At 51.0% G+C, this 19,207-nt stretch overlaps 3 protein-coding genes across 3 annotated transcripts; 2 read left to right on the forward strand and 1 right to left on the reverse strand.

Annotated features, from left to right (window-relative positions):
- Positions 1-1,334: 1,334 nt before the first annotated feature.
- LOC137535158 (histone H3-like) lies at positions 1,335-1,762 on the forward strand. The gene has a single exon (XM_068256974.1). It carries the CDS (start codon positions 1,335-1,337, stop codon positions 1,743-1,745), a length of 411 nt encoding a protein of 136 aa, XP_068113075.1. The 3' UTR covers positions 1,746-1,762.
- Positions 1,763-13,468: 11,706 nt separating this feature from the next.
- Positions 13,469-13,780, forward strand: LOC137535176 (histone H4). Its single transcript, XM_068256988.1, has one exon. The coding sequence runs from the start codon at positions 13,469-13,471 to the stop codon at positions 13,778-13,780; it is 312 nt and encodes a 103-aa protein (XP_068113089.1).
- A 1,612-nt stretch (positions 13,781-15,392) lies between these two features.
- Positions 15,393-16,061, reverse strand: LOC137535152 (histone H1C-like). Its single transcript, XM_068256968.1, has one exon. The coding sequence runs from the start codon at positions 16,059-16,061 to the stop codon at positions 15,393-15,395; it is 669 nt and encodes a 222-aa protein (XP_068113069.1).
- Between the last annotated feature and the right edge of the window lie 3,146 nt (positions 16,062-19,207).

The raw sequence follows: 19,207 nt of genomic DNA on the forward strand, positions 1-19,207 counted from the left end.
TCGGATCATTTTACTACCGGAAGCATTCGGGGGTATAATGAACAGCAGGACAGGTCTGTGGACAGGAGAAGGGGAGGGAGTGGACACACAGAGAAGGGGAGAAGATGGACAGAGGGCAGGGAGTGGACAGAGAAGGGAGGAGGGACGAGCAGAGAGCAGAAATGTTTGCACGTAATACCCACATGCTGAAGTCATATGCCTTACATGTATTTCACCTATATGTTCATCTGTACACTTTGAAAGAAAAGGTCGCACAGTGAAAGAAAGCATTCCCAGAAGATAAGTGCAGCTGTTTAGTGCCGAGTGCAGGAGGATTATATTGCCTTTCAATCACACTGTCTGCAAAGTTACTGAGCTGTGCTGAGCCAAAAGCTTCCAATGTGATCACTGTGCAGCACTACGGAACAGCCAGCCTATAATGAGCAGCACATTATAGCCAGTATGTGTGCTCTACACATATCTGGCAGTGGCACCCATGTCCCCTCTCTCTCATCTACCTGCTGTCCCTGCAAGGCTGCCTCCCATCCAACAGAGCGATCCCTGCTTCCAGGACCCCGCTGCCCGCTGGGAGGGGGCGTGTCGCTCCTGGCCCCGCCCCTTTTGCGATCCGAATCGTTCATTTTGATGATTCGGATGATCAACTCATAAAATAGATTCGGATCAAAGATCCGAATCGTTCATGATCCGGACAACACTAGTGGACACACAGGGAAGGGGAGAAGATGGACAGAGGGCAGGGAGTGGACAGAGATGGGAGGAGGGACGAGCAGAGAGCAGAAATGTTTGCACACAATACCCACATGCAGCAATCATATGCTTTACATGTATTTCACCTATATGCTCATCTGTATACTTTGACTGCAAACGTCGCACAGTGAAGGAAAGCATTCCCAGAAGATAAGTGCAGCTGTTTAGTGCCGAGTGCAGTGCAATCACAGTGCCTGCAAAGTTACTGAGCTGTGCTGAGCCAAAAGTTTCCAATGTGATCACTGTGCAGCACTACGGAACAGCCAGCCTATAATGGGCAGCACATTGCAGCCAGTATGTGTGCTCTACACATATCTGGCAGTGGCACCCATGTCCCCTCTCTCTGGGGCTGCCTCCCCTTCAACAGAGCGATCCATCTCTGCTCTGCTTCCAAGACCCCGCTGCCCGCTGAGAAGGGGCGTGTCGCTCCTGGCCCCGCCCCTTTTGCGATCCGAATCGTTCATTTTGATGATTCGGATGATCGACTCATAAAATAGATTCGGATCAAAGATCCGAATCGTTCATGATCCGGACAACACTACTCCTTAGTCTATTCTCGCCTGTGAGACGAATCAGCCGATTGAGAGATGGCCAGAACCAAGCAGACCGCCCGCAAGTCCACCGGAGGGAAAGCTCCCCGCAAGCAGCTGGCCACCAAAGCCGCCCGGAAGAGCACCCCGGCTACCGGAGGAGTAAAGAAGCCTCACCGCTACCGGCCCGGTACAGTGGCTCTCCGAGAGATCCGCCGCTACCAGAAATCCACCGAGCTGCTGATCCGCAAGCTGCCCTTCCAGCGCCTGGTGCGGGAGATCGCCCAGGACTTCAAGACCGACCTGCGCTTCCAGAGCTCGGCCGTCATGGCTCTGCAGGAGGCCAGCGAGGCTTATCTGGTGGGGCTCTTCGAGGACACCAACCTGTGCGCCATCCACGCCAAGAGGGTCACCATCATGCCCAAAGACATCCAGCTGGCCCGCAGGATCCGCGGCGAGAGGGCATAAGCACGTCATACATTGTCACCCACACTACAAAGGCTCTTTTCAGAGCCACCCCACATTCTCCATACAGAGCTGTATTGCAGCAGTTGGATAGCATGTTTATAACATTCTCATCGTTCTAAAGTAATATACAATACCCGCATTAGCATAACAGTTGGCTAGGATTTAAGCCTTCGACAAACGTTCGAGCGCCATATTTTATTTGTCTTCTGATTGGCCCCAGATCAGCTAATTGTAAAGTGATGCACACTGGCAGAAGAGGGGTCCAGACAGTTAAATGTAGTGATGCTCAAATACCCCTTTTTAAAATTCGAGTTTGGTCGAATTCGAATAGTAAATTATTCGAGGTCAGTCGAATATTCGAGTCGAATAATTTTTACTATTCGATTCGACCTCGGACTTCGAGCTCACTATTCGAGTCGGTATTCGAGCTAACTATTCGAGCTGACTATTCGAATTGGCCTTAAATAGCTTCCAACACTTGTTTTGAGGGTGAATGATGCAAGAAACCTCTTTTTTTCCAAGTAACAACAGCAAGTGATTATGTGGGGATGTTCCTTTAAAAAAAAATGTGGAAAGAGAAGTTGTGTCCTTAATTTTGTTCAGTAGTGTTACTGTATATACTTGTTCTTCTTCTTCTTTATCTTTCTTCTTCTTCTTCTCGATCTTCTTCTTCTATATCTTCTTCTTCTTCTTCTTCTATATCTTCTTCTTCTTCTTCTTCTATATCTTCTTCTTCTTCTTCTTCTTCTTCTTCTTCTTCTTCTTCTTCTTCATCTTCTTCTTCTTCTTCTTCTTCTTCATCTTCTTCATCTTCTTCATCATCTTCTTCATCTTCTTCTTCTTCTTCTTCATCTTCTTCTTCTTCTTCATCTTCTTCTTCTTCATCTTCTTCATCTTCTTCTTCTTTTTCATCTTCTTCTTCTTCTTCTTCATCTTCTTCTTCTTCTTCATCTTCTTCTTCTTCATCTTCTTCATCTTCTTCTTCTTTTTCATCTTCTTCTTCATCATCTTCTTCTTCATCTTCTTCTTCTTCTTCATCTTCATCTTCTCCTTCCTTTTCAATATCGTCTTCTTCTTCTTCACGTATTTCTCTTTTCAATTTTTTTTTTAAAGAAATGCAGCTATTTTTGAGCGTAACAAATAGCTGGTGGGCGCATGCATGTTGGAAGCGCCATTGTATGTGCTCCCTGGCAGTGGAAACACAAAGACAGCAGGAGGTAAATTCAGCAGCAGGAGGAGGAGGATGAGTGTGTGGCAGCAGGCAGTCAATGAGGCAGGCAGCTCGCCGTGACATAATAGCCCTGGTACCTAGCGGTGATACCAGGGCTGTAAATAAACACAACAGGAGGTCCCAGACAGCGGTCGTGCAGCCCACATTGTGTCCAATACACAACTGGGACAACACAGTTTTCAACCCGGGCACCTCAGAAAAATTAAACCTTTTTTTTTTTTTTAATGGTTTGTTTGGTTTTGGTTTTGCAACCAATATAGCTATTGTTTGACGTAATAGCTGGTGGCAGAGTGGCAGCAGAAGGTAATTCTGTGTACCCTGGCAGTGGGAAACACAGACAGACAGCAGCAGCAGGAGGAGGAATGGAGGAGTAGGCGAGCAGCTATTGTTTGACGTAATAGCTGGTGGCAGAGTGGCAGCAGAAGGTAAATCATCTGTGTACCCTGGCAGTGGGAAACACAGACAGACAGCAGCAGCAGGAGGAGGAATGGAGGAGTAGGCGAGCAGCTATTGTTTGACGTAATAGCTGGTGGCAGAGTGGCAGCAGAAGGTAAATCATCTGTGTACCCTGGCAGTGGGAAACACAGACAGACAGCAGCAGCAGCAGGAGGAGGTATGGAGGAGCAGTGTGAGTGTGGCAGCAGGTAGGCAGCGTGACATAATAGCCCTGGTACCTAGCGGTGATACCAGGGCTGTAAATAAACACAACAGGAGGTCCCAGACAGCGGTCGTGCAGCCCACATTGTGTCCAATACACAACTGGGACAACACAGTTTTCAACCCGGGCACCTCAGAAAAATTAAACCTTTTTTTTTTTTTTATGGTTTTTTGGTTTTTGGTTTTGCAACCAATATAGCTATTGTTTGACGTAATAGCTGGTGGCAGAGTGGCAGCAGAAGGTAATTCTGTGTACCCTGGCAGTGGGAAACACAGACAGACAGCAGCAGCAGGAGGAGGAATGGAGGAGTAGGCGAGCAGCTATTGTTTGACGTAATAGCTGGTGGCAGAGTGGCAGCAGAAGGTAAATCATCTGTGTACCCTGGCAGTGGGAAACACAGACAGACAGCAGCAGCAGCAGGAGGAGGTATGGAGGAGCAGTGTGAGTGTGGCAGCAGGTAGGCAGCGTGACATAATAGCCCTGGTACCTAGCGGTGATACCAGGGCTGTAAATAAACACAACAGGAGGTCCCAGACAGCGGTCGTGCAGCCCACATTGTGTCCAATACACAACTGGGACAACACAGTTTTCAACCCGGGCACCTCAGAAAAATTAAACCTTTTTTTTTTTTTTATGGTTTTTTGGTTTTTGGTTTTGCAACCAATATAGCTATTGTTTGACGTAATAGCTGGTGGCAGAGTGGCAGCAGAAGGTAATTCTGTGTACCCTGGCAGTGGGAAACACAGACAGACAGCAGCAGCAGGAGGAGGAATGGAGGAGTAGGCGAGCAGCTATTGTTTGACGTAATAGCTGGTGGCAGAGTGGCAGCAGAAGGTAAATCATCTGTGTACCCTGGCAGTGGGAAACACAGACAGACAGCAGCAGCAGCAGCAGGAGGAGGTATGGAGGAGCAGTGTGAGTGTGGCAGCAGGTAGGCAGCGTGACATAATAGCCCTGGTACCTAGCGGTGATACCAGGGCTGTAAATAAACACAACAGGAGGTCCCAGACAGCGGTCGTGCAGCCCACATTGTGTCCAATACACAACTGGGACAACACAGTTTTCAACCCGGGCACCTCAGAAAAATTAAACCTTTTTTTTTTTTTTATGGTTTTTTGGTTTTTGGTTTTGCAACCAATATAGCTATTGTTTGACGTAATAGCTGGTGGCAGAGTGGCAGCAGAAGGTAATTCTGTGTACCCTGGCAGTGGGAAACACAGACAGACAGCAGCAGCAGGAGGAGGAATGGAGGAGTAGGCGAGCAGCTATTGTTTGACGTAATAGCTGGTGGCAGAGTGGCAGCAGAAGGTAAATCATCTGTGTACCCTGGCAGTGGGAAACACAGACAGACAGCAGCAGCAGCAGCAGGAGGAGGTATGGAGGAGCAGTGTGAGTGTGGCAGCAGGTAGGCAGCGTGACATAATAGCCCTGGTACCTAGCGGTGATACCAGGGCTGTAAATAAACACAACAGGAGGTCCCAGACAGCGGTCGTGCAGCCCACATTGTGTCCAATACACAACTGGGACAACACAGTTTTCAACCCGGGCACCTCAGAAAAATTAAACCTTTTTTTTTTTTTATGGTTTTTTGGTTTTTGGTTTTGCAACCAATATAGCTATTGTTTGACGTAATAGCTGGTGGCAGAGTGGCAGCAGAAGAAGGTAATTCTGTGTACCCTGGCAGTGGGAAACACAGACAGACAGCAGAAGGGCAGTACACAGCAGCCCACTGTAGGTGTAAAATGTGTGGCTGCAGGCGACGTAATAGTCAAAGTGAACCAGGCTGGCTTAGTGAGCAGGAGCCAGGAGGTGGTAAAGGGTGGTAAGGCACATTAACGATGGTTCCGGCAGCCAGTTCATGTCCCCCTCTCGCCGACAACAGGGGCCAGGAACTCGCCTTCCACCCACGCCTGGTTCATCTTGAGAAACGTCAGTCTGTCCACAGACTTGTGAGACAGACGTGAGCGTTTCTCGGTGACCACGCCACCAGCTGCACTGAAGCAGCGCTCGGACAGCACGCTGGAAGGGGGGCAGGACAGCACTTCCAGGGCGTACTGCGCAAGCTCGCTCCAGATCTCCATGCGCTTGACCCAATACTCCATGGGATCAACAGGGGCATCGCTGTCAAGCCCGCTGTAGGACCCCATGTAGTCAGCCACCATGCGGGTCAGGCGCTGGCTGTGACCGGAGGAGGATGCTGCTGCATGCATCTCCTCTCTAGTCACTGCTGCCGGAGCCTCTACAGTCCTGTAGAGCTCGTGGCTGAGAGACAGCAGGTCTGTGGGGCGCTTGCTGCTGCTGGATGCAGGCACCTGCTGCTGCCTCTGTGCTGGCTGCTGGACAGTGGGGGTGGAAGGCTGGGGGAAGGCTTCCTCCAAGCGCTCAACAAGGGCCTGCTGCAAGCTCCTTATTTGTTGCGCTGGGTCTCCTCCTGCAGGCGGCAGGAACTGGCTCAACTTCCCCTTGAGGCGTGGGTCCAACATCATGCTGATCCAGATGTCCTCCCTCTGCTTCATCTGGATCACCCTGGGGTCCCTGCGCAGGCACGTCAGCATGTGCGCTGCCATTGGGAAGAGGCGGGCCACGTCTGCTGGCACATCGACGTCAGTGCTGTCCTCATCCTCCTCCTCTGCCGCCTCATCCTCTCTCCACCCCCGCACCAACTCAGCTGCGCTGTGCTGATCCCCCTCATCAGCAGCCAGGTCAGGGACCTCCACCAAGTCCTCCTCCTCCTCCCCCTCAGAGGTGGACTGCGCAGCTGGTTGCCGCTCCTGCTGGTCCAAGGCTGCCGCTCCCTGTTCCAGCAAAGCATCGAGGGCCCTGTTCAGCAGAGAAACCAGGGGCACCCACTCGCAGACCATAGCATGGTCCCTGCTCACCATGTTTGTGGCCTGCAGGAAGGGAGCCAGCACTAAGCACACCTGCTGCATGTGCCTCCAGTCATCATCGGGGACGATGGACGGGATGTTGCTGGTCTTGTCCCTTCTCTGAGCTGCGGAAACAGTGGCCAGGGCAAGGTACTGTTTGACAGCGCGCCTCTGTTCAACCAGACGCTCCAACATCGCCAGGGTGGAGTTCCAGCGAGTCGGAACGTCAAGGATCAGCCGATGGCGTGGCAGATCCAGCTCCTTTTGCACGTCTTCCAGGCTCGCACAGGCTGCAGCCGAGCGCCGGAAGTGACGCACAACATTCCTTGCCGTTTCCAGCAGTTCGCCCATCCCCTGGTAGGTGCGCAGGAACTTCTGCACCACCAGGTTCAGCACGTGGGCAAGACAGGGGATGTGGGTCAGGTTTCCCCTGTCTATTGCGGCAACCAGATTGGCCCCATTGTCGGCCACCACCTCTCCGACTCTGAGGCCTCTGGGGGTCAGCCAAATCCTCTCCTGCTCCTGGAGTTTGGCCAACACATGGGTTGCCGTCAGCTTGGTCTTCCCAAGGCTGACCAAGTGCAGCAGCGCTTGGCAGTGGCGGGCCTTCACGCTGCTGCTGAGGCGGGGGGTTTGGCCAGGTGTGCCGGAGGATGGCAGAGGATCGGAGGAACCTGCTGCAGTTCCCCTGAGCCTGCGGGGTGGCACCACCCACTGTGTTGCTGCTGCTGCTGTGCCCGCTGCTGCTCTCCCATCCTCACCCCCTTCCACCAAGCTGACCCAGTGGACAGTGAAGGACAGGTAGCGGCCTGTCCCGAAGCGGCTGCTCCAGGAGTCCATGGTGACGTGGACCCTTTCACCAACCGCGTGCTCCAGCCCTCGCTCCACATTGGCCATCACAAAGCGGTGCAGTGCAGGAATGGCCTTGCGGGCAAAGAAGTGTCTGCTGGGGAGCTGCCAGTCTGGGGCTGCGCAAGCAAGCAGCGCACGAATGTCGCTCCCCTCCTGCACGAGCGTGTACGGCAGGAGTTGGGAGCACATGGCCCGTGCCAGCAAGCCGTTCAGCTGCCGCACGCGACGGCTGCTGGGAGGCAGAGCCCTAACCACCCCCTGGAAGGACTCGCTCAAAAGGCTCTGGCGTGGCCTTTTGCTGACACGGGAATCAGCAGACACAGCAGAGGAGGCCACTGAGGACTGGCTGCCAGAACAGGCCTCAGTGTCGGCGGCAGGAGTTGCAGAGGGGGGAGGAGCAGTGCGTTTCCGCACTCCTGCTGGTGCTGCTGGAGGAGCAGGAGGGCGGGTGGCTGCTGTTGCTGCTGCTGCTGCTGAAGGCTGTGCAGTGATGGGTGTGGTGCCACTGCCAGCAGCAGATGCCTTCAGCCTCTGGAACTCCTCATGCTGGTGGAAATGTTTAGCCGCAAGGTGGTTGATGAGCGAGCTGGTGCTGAACTTTAAGGGGTCTGCACCTCTGCTCAACTTCCGCTGACAGTGGTTGCAAGTGGCGTACTTGCTGTACACAGTGGGCATGGTGAAAAACCGCCAGATTGGTGACAGAAACTTCCCCCTACGGCATGGAAGCGCTGCTGCCTGTCTCCCTGTGGTGGTTGGGGGGGGGGCTTGGGTGCGGCTGGGGGTGGTACTGGCTGCTGCTGCTGCTGCTGCTGAGCCTGAGACACCAGCAGGCTGTGGGACGCTGCCAATGCTTGCAATGATGCGCCTCCTTGCAAGGCCCACAAGCGCATCCTCCTCCTCCTCCTCAGAGCTGCTGAGGACGACATCCCCTGGAGGTGGTGGCACCCAGTCTCTGTCTGTCACCGGGTCATCATCATCCTCCCCCTCCTGAAACATGTCCTGCTGGGATGAGGACCCCCCAAACTCCTCTCCTGATGCATGGATGGGCTGCTTGACTGTCGCCACAGTCTTGCTGTCCAATCCCTCATCCCCCAAAGTGCCCATCAGCATCTCCTCCTCAAGATCGCCAACAACAGCAGACAATTTACTCATGATGCCTGGGGTCAAAAGACTGCTGAATGACAGGTCGGCGAGTGACGGTGAACTGGCCTCCTCCCCAGACCCTGCTGGGCGGCTGCTGCGAACAGGGGTGGTGGTGGTGGTGAGGGTGGAGGCCTCGGATGCAGAGCTGATGGCGGGCTGCTCATCCTCCGTCATGAGTTGCACCACAGTGTCTGCATCCTTTTCCTCAATAGGACGTTTCCGACCCGGCTGGAGGAAAATGGGAGCAGGTGCTACACGCTGCTGCTGCTGTGTCTCTGCAGCGTGAGTTGCAGATGCTCCTGCTGGGCGGCGCCCAAGGCGTCCACGGCCAGTGGCTATGGGAGGAATGTTAGCCACTGACGCTGCTGCTGCTGCTGCGGAACTGTGCATGGTGGCGCGCCCGCGGCCGCGGCTTGCCACAATGCTGCTCCCTCTCCTCCTGATTCCCTTGCTGCCCTTCCCCTTGCCCAAACCGCGCTGGCTGCCACTTCCAGACATCTTAAATGTTTTGGGCGTATAGACAAAAGTTTTGTAAAAGGGCGGGTGAAAAGTGGGGTACTTTAATGGAGTGGGTTGGTTGGTGAGGTGACTGAGTGAGTGTCCCCTAGTACAGTAAGTAAGTAGTAACAGTCAGGAAGTACAACTAGCAGTTACAATAATCAGTAGTAATCACAAGTAAATTTAGTGTGTGTACACTCAGACAGTGAGTGCACGCACGCAGGAGCTAGTAGCCTATGGACAGTGACTGAGTGTCCTAGACTCCTAGTACAGTAAGAGTAAGTAGTAACAGTAAGTACAACTAACTAATTACGATAATCAATCAGCGATCAGAAGGAAATGGAGTGTGGGTGTGTGTACACTCAGACAGTGAGTGCACGCACGCAGGAGCTAGTAGCCTATGAACACAGTGACTGAGTGTCCTAGACTCCTAGTACAGTAAGAGTAAGTAGTAACAGTAAGTACAACTAACTAATTACGATAATCAATCAGCGATCAGAAGGAAATGGAGTGTGGGTGTGTGTACACTCAGACAGTGAGTGCACGCACGCAGGAGCTAGTAGCCTATGAACACAGTGACTGAGTGTCCTAGACTCCTAGTACAGTAAGAGTAAGTAGTAACAGTAAGTACAACTAACTAATTACGATAATCAATCAGCGATCAGAAGGAAATGGAGTGTGGGTGTGTGTACACTCAGACAGTGAGTGCACGCACGCAGGAGCTAGTAGCCTATGAACACAGTGACTGAGTGTCCTAGACTCCTAGTACAGTAAGAGTAAGTAGTAACAGTAAGTAGAACTAACTAATTACAATAATCAATCAGCGATCAGAAGGAAATGGAGTGTGGGTGTGTGTACACTCAGACAGTGAGTGCACGCACGCAGGAGCTAGTAGCCTATGAACACAGTGACTGAGTGTCCTAGACTCCTAGTACAGTAAGAGTAAGTAGTAACAGTAAGTAGAACTAACTAATTACAATAATCAATCAGCGATCAGAAGGAAATAGAGTGTGGGTGGTGTGTGTACACTCAGACAGTGAGTGCACGCACGCAGGAGCTAGTAGCCTATGAACACAGTGACTGAGTGTCCTAGACTCCTAGTACAGTAAGAGTAAGTAGTAACAGTAAGTAGAACTAACTAATTACAATAATCAATCAGCGATCAGAAGGAAATAGAGTGTGGGTGGTGTGTGTACACTCAGACAGTGAGTGACCGCACGCAGGAGCTAGTAGCCTATGGACAGTGACTGAGTGTCCTAGACTCCTAGTACAGTAAGAGTAAGTAGTAACAGTAAGTACAACTAACTAATTACGATAATCATTCAGCGATCAGAAGGAAATGGAGTGTGGGTGTGTGTACACTCAGACAGTGAGTGCACGCACGCAGGAGCTAGTAGCCTATGGACAGTGACTGAGTGTCCTAGACTCCTAGTACAGTAAGAGTAAGTAGTAACAGTAAGTAGAACTAACTAATTACAATAATCAATCAGCGATCAGAAGGAAATAGAGTGTGGGTGGTGTGTGTACACTCAGACAGTGAGTGACCGCACGCAGGAGCTAGTAGCCTATGGACAGTGACTGAGTGTCCTAGACTCCTAGTACAGTAAGAGTAAGTAGTAACAGTAAGTACAACTAACTAATTACGATAATCATTCAGCGATCAGAAGGAAATGGAGTGTGGGTGTGTGTACACTCAGACAGTGAGTGCACGCACGCAGGAGCTAGTAGCCTATGGACAGTGACTGAGTGTCCTAGACTCCTAGTACAGTAAGAGTAAGTAGTAACAGTAAGTAAAACTAACTAATTACGATAATCAATCAGCGATCAGAAGGAAATAGAGTGTGTGTTGTGTGTGTACACTCAGACAGTGAGTGCAGTGCGCACACGCAGGAGCTAGTAGCCTATATGAACAGTGACAGTGAGTGTCCCTACGGGTACAGTAAGAGTAAGTAGTAAGTAAGTACAACTAACTAACAATAATCTATCAGTAATCAGAAGGAAATAGAGTGTGTGTACACACAGACAGTGAGTGAGTGCACACACGCAGGAGCTAGCTAGTAGCCTATAAACAGTGACAGTCAGTGAGTGTCCTACTCCTAGTACAGTATAACTACAATACTATTAGTAAAGGACAGCAGAAATACTGGTATAGATGAGAGAAATAAACAGAGGACAGCTGCCCACAGAGGCAAGGCCCCCCTGAGGCCTAAACCTGTAAGCTTGCAGCAGCTGCCTGGCTGTCTCTAATGTAACACACAAGCTACTAACTAAAATACAATGTCTATCTAACTAACAACAATATAGGTGTGTATGGCAGGTGTAGGTGAGCAAAAACGCTAGGTAAATGACCACAATAGAGCACTTGCTAAGCCAAAGCACAAAGGAGCAACTCTCTCTCTGTACAAGTCTCAGGCAAGCATGGAGAAACGGAACATGGCGGCCGCTATTTATAGGGTAGGGGCTGGCCAGGGTCCCCCTCTGTGATTGGCTGCCGTCAGAGGGCCTGGGAGCCCTCTGATTGGCTCTAAGGACATCAATCTGGGCTATGACGCTATTCGAGCTCGGTACCGAGCTCGAATAGCGCCGTTTGCTCGAATAGCTCGAATAGTGAATGGGCTATTCGAGTGTACTCGGATAGCCCATTCGAATAGCTCCAGCTATTCGGAGCTCGAATACCGAGCTTGAATAGCTGAAAAAGAGCTCGAATATTCGAGCTACTCGAATATTCGAGCTCTGCTGAGCACCACTGGTTAAATGTTCTCATCACATCTGTATTACTTCCATGTAGAGATGGGAAGTTCGGATCTTTTCAATGATCCGGATGATTCGAATCGGATCATTGAAAAGATCCGGATCTTTGATCCGAATCTCGGATCATTTTACTACCGAAGCATTCGGGGTGAGATGACTAGCAGGACAGGTCTTTCCCTGCTGTGGACAGGAGAAGGGGAGGGGGGGGGTGGACACACAGAGAAGGGGAGAAGATGGACAGAGGGCAGGGAGTGGACAGAGAAGGGAGGAGGGACGAGCAGAGAGCAGACATGCTGCAATCATATGCTTTACATGTATTTCACCTATATGCTCATCTGTGTACTTTCCATGCAAACGTCGCACAGTGAAGGAAAGCATTCCCAGAAGATAAGTGCAGCTGTTTAGTGCCGAGTGGAGGAGGATCATTTTGCCCTGCAATCACAGTGCCTGCAAAGTTACTGAGCTGTGCTGAGCCAAAAGCTTTCAATGTGTTCACTGTGCACAACTACGAACAGACAGCCTGTAATGAGCAGCACGTTTCAGCCAGTATGTGTGCTCTACACATATCTGGCAGTGGCACCCATGTCCCCTCTCTCTTATCTACCTGCTGTCCCGGCAAGGCTGCCTCCCATCCAACAGAGCGATCCATCTCAGCTCTGCTTCCAGGACCCCGCTGCCCGCTGAGAGGGGGCGTGTCGCTTCTGGCCCCGCCCCTTTTGCGATCCGAATCACTCATTTTGATGATTCAGATGATCGACTCATAAAATAGATTCGGATCAAAGATCCGAATCGTTCATGATCCGGACAACACTACTTCCATGGCGCAATTTTTATGATGACCTGGGAAATGTGGGGTGCAATTATGATCTGACTCAGTGGCGTAGCTAAGGAGCTGTGGGCCCCGGTGCAAGTTTTACATGGGGCCCCACAACCATTCTATACACAACAATTGATACGGCGCACCAAAATCTGCCAATGGCAACTACAGTGTCAGAGGTGCAAGAAGGGGATGGGGAACAGTTTGTTTAATGATTACTACTACTCAAAGTATCTATAGAAGTGATTATTACCAGCACAGGACCAATAGAGAGCTAATACTGCAGTTGAGGGATGGCTCTTTGGGGCCCCTATGGCCCAAGGGCCCCGATGCGGTTGCAACCTCTGCACCCCCTATTGCTACGCCCCTGATCTGACTTACCGATGCTTATTTTACTAATCAAACTCCTCTTATACTAACAGTAGAAACATCTTCTTGAGTTAGTATCAAAAAGCTGTCTGGCGCTGTGATTGGTTGAGCGCTGAGCAGATGGTACTTCAAATTTCCCGCCGATATTCTGTGCACTGAAACGTCTCATCCCCATCCCGCTAGTTTTTAACAAGTCAGTTACAAGTCAGTGACCTATTTAGTACAAAAGAGCTAGCTGCGTTTTGTGAGCTATCGGGGAGTTTCAGGCTTATTTGAAAAAGTGAATTCCAGAACACAGTGTATGAGACACGTAATCATGAGAAAATAAACAGATAATCGTTTACTGGGATTTATTGGAATGTCTGCAGTACAGATAAACAGGGGAAAGAATTCCAGCCCCGCCCCCCCAAACTGGAAAATCTGCCCGCCCCTTCCACTGCAGTCTCCCATCAGGTCCGCTCAGGTTGTATAAGAGGAGACGAGGCTACGGCAAAGATCAGTTCGTTTTTTGAGCAAAGAAGGAACAGCATCTGTATCATGTCTGGCCGAGGAAAGGGCGGGAAGGGACTCGGGAAAGGAGGAGCCAAGCGGCACAGGAAGGTGCTCCGGGATAACATCCAGGGCATCACTAAGCCCGCCATCCGCCGCCTGGCCCGCAGAGGGGGTGTCAAGCGCATCTCCGGCCTCATCTATGAGGAGACCCGCGGAGTGCTGAAGGTTTTCCTGGAGAACGTCATCCGGGACGCCGTCACCTACACCGAGCACGCCAAGAGGAAGACGGTCACCGCCATGGATGTGGTGTACGCCCTCAAGCGCCAGGGGCGCACCCTCTACGGCTTCGGTGGATAAGCCAATCCATTTCCCCTTACTGTTGTACAAAAGGCCCTTTTCAGGGCCGCCCACTTTATCCATGAAAGTGCTGACATATAAATCGCGGTGTGTAGTCAACAGTGGAATAAGCAGCGCGCTACAGCAGCGGAAATTGTTGCTTCTGTCGGGATTCCGCTGATAGATTGTGGTGAGAGGAGACGGGCAGATACATAATAAGTAGTCCGGTAACTTGCTTATTCCATCATCCCCGCTCATCTTCCCGATCACCAGCTGCTTCTATGTTACCATTGTAGCGGTAAGTGGTGACGACACAGGATCATTGCAGTGGAGGATACCGGCTGAGAGTGTGTTGTATTTGCAAGCAGATGCTGGAATAACCGTAAGGTTGGGAATGAGGGAGATGCTAGCAGAAGAGAGACCACATGCGGCGGTAATCTTTATTGTAGGAGGAGGATGACCGATCGAATCTAGGAGTGTATAGTTGGTGGAGATCTATAAAGTGGCGGGAAGGACCGTTATCATGCGCGGAATATTTGATATCGACTAATTTGATTTTAGTTCTCCTTTCGTCAATAAACGCGCCTGACTATTATAATGGCTCATTTCAGATTGAAATGAGGATTCCCTGACATAACTTCTCACAGGAATTGCTGAATTTGCTGCGTAAAACTTTAATGCTGAGAGCTAAACGATAGAGAATATCAGCCGCAAGGATCACCGGATGGTAGAAAGAGATCATTTTATTCAGATCATGTGACCCAGAGCAGCAATTCATTCCCTTTCACGCAGAGTAACTACGCACACGGCAACTTCTCCAGATATCTCTCAGGGCGAGTGTATTGGCAACTGTGAGGCTAAAAGTCTCCTGTGAGGCTCAGGAAAACATGTTTTTGTATTGCCCCCTTTACCTAGCTCCACTATTTCTATATACAACCCATGTAGGCTGTAAGGCCCCCTTCTGCCTGGGCATAGGGAAGTGTAGTTTGCAACCTGCATGTGCAGTAACCTTTAGTGAGAACATTAATGGACGAAGTACAGACAGCTTGTTTGAGCTCCAGATAGTCCTCTCTTCATAGCGTTGGCTGTGAATAAGCGATCCCTGCACATACAGAGACGTTGTGGGCACCCTGCAATTCTTTAACAGGGATCAGAGTCGCCTCCATATAGTGCCGCTGTCACCCCGGGCGGCTACACACACTGCAGGGGCAGCTACTCGCCGGCCAGAAATGTATCAGAATAACTAAACCCTTTTATAAGAGGCGATTTGAAAGCAAGACATTTTTCACACTATAAATTCCGATACACGTAACTGTAGCATTATGGAAAAGCATGATTGGATACACCAGAAATTGAAGTTTCACGTTAGATTAAACGCATAATGTGAGTCAATATATAATGAAGCCACCCCCACCTCACCCGATTCTTTGTGACCTCTCAGCGTGTACGGCCATCTTCCAGCAGCACACTACTAGGGAGTCACTGCACAGAGGGGGACGGTATCACCTGCCTAGAATAGGTCTGTCACTATCAACATGCATACTGATATTAATAAGAAATATCGCAGCCCTTCAGGGAAAATGTGGGTGGCTCTGAAAAGAGCCTTTGTGTTTCTGGAGAGCCGAGCTGCAGCTTATTTCTTCTTAGGAGCGGCCTTCTTGGGCTTGGCTGCCTTCTTTGTAGGGCTTTTGGCAGCCTTAGGCTTGGCTGCCTTCTTAGCAGGGCTCTTGGCGGCTTTCTTGGCTTTAGCGGCAGCTTTGGGCTTCTTGGCAGCAGCTGCCGCCGGTTTCTTGGCTGCCTTCTTAGCGGGGCTCTTCTTGGCGGCGCTGGGGGCTTTCTTAGGCTTCTTCGGGGACTTGGCGGCTTTGGGCTTCCTGGCAGTAGCCGGCTTCTTAGGCTTGGCGGCAGCCGCTGGCTTCTTCTTGGCCGCCGCCGGCTTCTTGTGCTCTTTGCCGGCTGCCTCCTTCTTGCTGACCTTGAAGGATCCGGAGGCGCCGGTACCTTTGACATGGACGAGGCTGCCCTTTGTCAGCAAGCCCTTGATGGCCAGCTTGAGGCGGCTGTTATTCTTCTCCACATCGTAGCCTCCGGCAGCCAGAGCCTTCTTCAGGGCGGCCAGGGAGACCCCGCTGCGCTCTTTGGAGGCGGACACGGCCTTGAGGATGAGCTCGGACACGGCGGGGCCGGAAGGCTTCTTGCTGCCTTTCTTGGCTGCTCCTCCGGCTGCTGCCTTCTTAGTCTGCTTCTTCTTGGCGGCGGGCTCCGCTGCGGGAGGGGCGGCTGCTGGGGCGGTCTCTGCCATCTTCCTAGTTATTTTGCAACAAAGTGTAACATTGCAAGTGACCGCCAGTGAGCGCTTATATACTCTCTCCGGTTACGCTGCCATTGGCTGCTGACAGTAACTCGTCCCGTCTTCCTATTGGTGGGATCCGGACTCTCAGCCACCCCTCCCCTTCACACAGCTGTCACTCCTCGGCTCTCTGCTTGTGTTTCCTCGCCGGGAGAAAAGTGGGTTTAATTCCCCCGGAAAGTAGCGGTGCGCCCCCTGTGTGCGGCCGCCCGGCTGGCAGGGGTCTCCCCTCCTCCATTACAGTCACGGGGGGCTTCTGAGCGGCGACAGTGGCCGGGAAATCCCGCTGTAATGTGACCAGCTCTGCTTTCTGCTCCCCCGATCTCCTCTGTCTCCATCATTATCAGGGGGTAACATGTCTGATATACGGGGTCTCCAGTCACTGCCCCCGCAATATGAAGGAGGGGATCCCCGCCACACACTATACGGGGCTGGGGGGCTACTGACCCCTGGAGGGGACTATTATGCTGAGGAATGTCCCGGATGCTAGCACAGGCTAAGCTCTCCTCTGCTGCCTGACATTAGGATGAGCCTCTCACACATCTGGCTTGATTCACAAAGCGGTGATAACTCAGTTATCACGCCTAAAAGACTTTAGGCGTGATAACCTTTGCACCACTGAGTTATCACCGATTTTTGCTCTAACTCGCGCGAAGTTTCCGCGCGTACGCGCGCGCGCAAAGTCCCATAGGGCTTAATGGGAGCTTCGCGCGAAGCGGGGACGCTGCGCGCGGGAAATTCGCGCGAGTTGCTTCTTATCATGCCTAAAGTGAGTTTAGGCGTGATAAGAGGCTTTTCACTGGCGTGCAAACACTGCACCGCTTTGTGAATCAAGCCCATCAGCTGTCTATTTCCATCAATATCACATTAAGCGACTCATACAGAGAAAAGGGTTCTCTTCTGTATTCCTGAATGTCATTTTTTTAGCCATGGTCAATTCCGATGTACTATAGAGATGGTCGCTGATAATTTATATGCTAAATTAATAACCGCTTGCATGCAGGTTTACTTGCCCCGGTGTAGTCAGAGCACATATTCTGTCCTCCACCTCTGTTTAGTTTACATACGTGATCATATGTAGGGATGGTCACTGGATTATGCGAAATTATAAATTCCGCGATTCCGGCCGGAATTTGGGGATTCCGGTTCCGTTGCGACGGAACAAAATTGCTGTAGCACTATGGCAGAATTTCCGCTGAAAACTGTGGAATTCCGCGGAATGCAAATTTTTTTCACCACCAAATGCATTTCTGCCTAAAAAGAATTTCTGCTGGCCAGTCTTACAACTTCCACCAAAATCTCCCCTCCTCCTTCTCTCTTTTCAGGAAATTGTAGGATGTCAAAAGCCAGCTCACATACACTGGCCAGGAATCTAACCCAGAGCTAGTGCTTGGAAGTAGTGTTGGGCGAACAGTGTTCGCCACTGTTCGGGTTCTGCAGAACATCACCCTGTTCGGGTGATGTTCGAGTTCGGCCGAACACCTGACGGTGCTCGGCCAAACCGTTCGGCCGCATGGCCGAACTAAGAGCGCATGGCCGAACGTTCCCCGAACGTTCGGCTAGCGCTGTGATTGGCCGAACGGGTCACGTGGTTCGGGCCCGAACGCGCTCTGATTGGCCGAACGGTCACGTGGTTCGGGTAAATAAATACCCGAACCACGTCATATCTCCGCCATTTCTCTGTGGGTTTAGCTTTGGGTAGGCAGGCAGGGTAGTTCGCTCTCCAGCCACGCTAGCCAGGGTCCCCCCCAGTCATTGTGTGTCGCTGCTGGGAACAGTAGTACACCGCTCGCTCAGCCACACTATATATAGCATTGTTTACTGCCACTGTGTACCTCGCTCAGCCACGCTATATATAGCATTGTGTTTACTGACACTCTGTGTACACGGCTCAGCCTGACTATATAGCATTGTGTGTACTGCCACTGTGTACCTCGCTCAGCCACGCTATATATAGCATTGTTTACTGACACTCTGTGTACACGGCTCAGCCTGACTATATAGCATTGTGTGTACTGCCACTCTGTGTACACCGCTCAGCCAGACTATATAGCATTGTTTACTGACACTCTGTGTACACGGCTCAGCCAGACTATATAGAATTGTGTGTACTTCCACTCTGTGTACACCGCTCAGCCAGACTATATAGCATTGTGTGTACTGCCACTGTGTACCTCGCTCAGCCACGCTATATATAGCATTGTTTACTGACACTCTGTGTACACGGCTCAGCCAGACTATATAGCATTGTTTACTGACACTCTGTGTACACGGCTCAGCCACACTATATAGCATTGTATACTGCCACTCTGTGTACACCGCTCAGCCAGACTATATATCATTGTGTGTACTGCCACTCTGTGTACACCGCTCAGCCAGACTATATAGCATTGTGTGTACTGCCACTCTGTGTACACCACTCAGCCAGACTATATAGCATTGTGTGTACTGCCACTCTGTGTACACGGCTCAGCCAGACTATATAGCATTGTTTACTGACACTCTGTGTACACGGCTCAGCCAGACTATATAGCATTGTTTAGTGACACTCTGTGTACACGGCTCAGCCACACTATATAGCATTGTGTGTACTTCCACTCTGTGTACACGGCTCAGCCAGACTATATAGCATTGTTTACTGACACTCTGTGTACACGGCTCAGCCACACTATATAGCATTGTATACTGCCACTCTGTGTACACCGCTCAGCCAGACTATATATCATTGTGTGTACTGCCACTCTGTGTACACCGCTCAGCCAGACTATATAGCATTGTGTGTACTGCCACTCTGTGTACACGGCTCAGCCAGACTATATAGCATTGTGTGTACTGCCACTCTGTGTACACGGCTCAGCCAGACTATATAGCATTGTTTACTGACACTCTGTGTACACGGCTCAGCCACACTATATAGCATTGTTTACTGACACTCTGTGTACACGGCTCAGCCACACTATATAGCATTGTATACTGCCACTCTGTGTACACCGCTCAGCCAGACTATATAGCATTGTGTGTACTGCCACTCTGTGTACACGGCTCAGCCAGACTATATAGCATTGTTTACTGACACTCTGTGTACACGGCTCAGCCAG

The sequence above is a fragment of the Hyperolius riggenbachi genome, chromosome 10, assembly GCF_040937935.1.
Source record: "Hyperolius riggenbachi isolate aHypRig1 chromosome 10, aHypRig1.pri, whole genome shotgun sequence".
NCBI lineage: Eukaryota > Metazoa > Chordata > Amphibia > Anura > Hyperoliidae > Hyperolius > Hyperolius riggenbachi.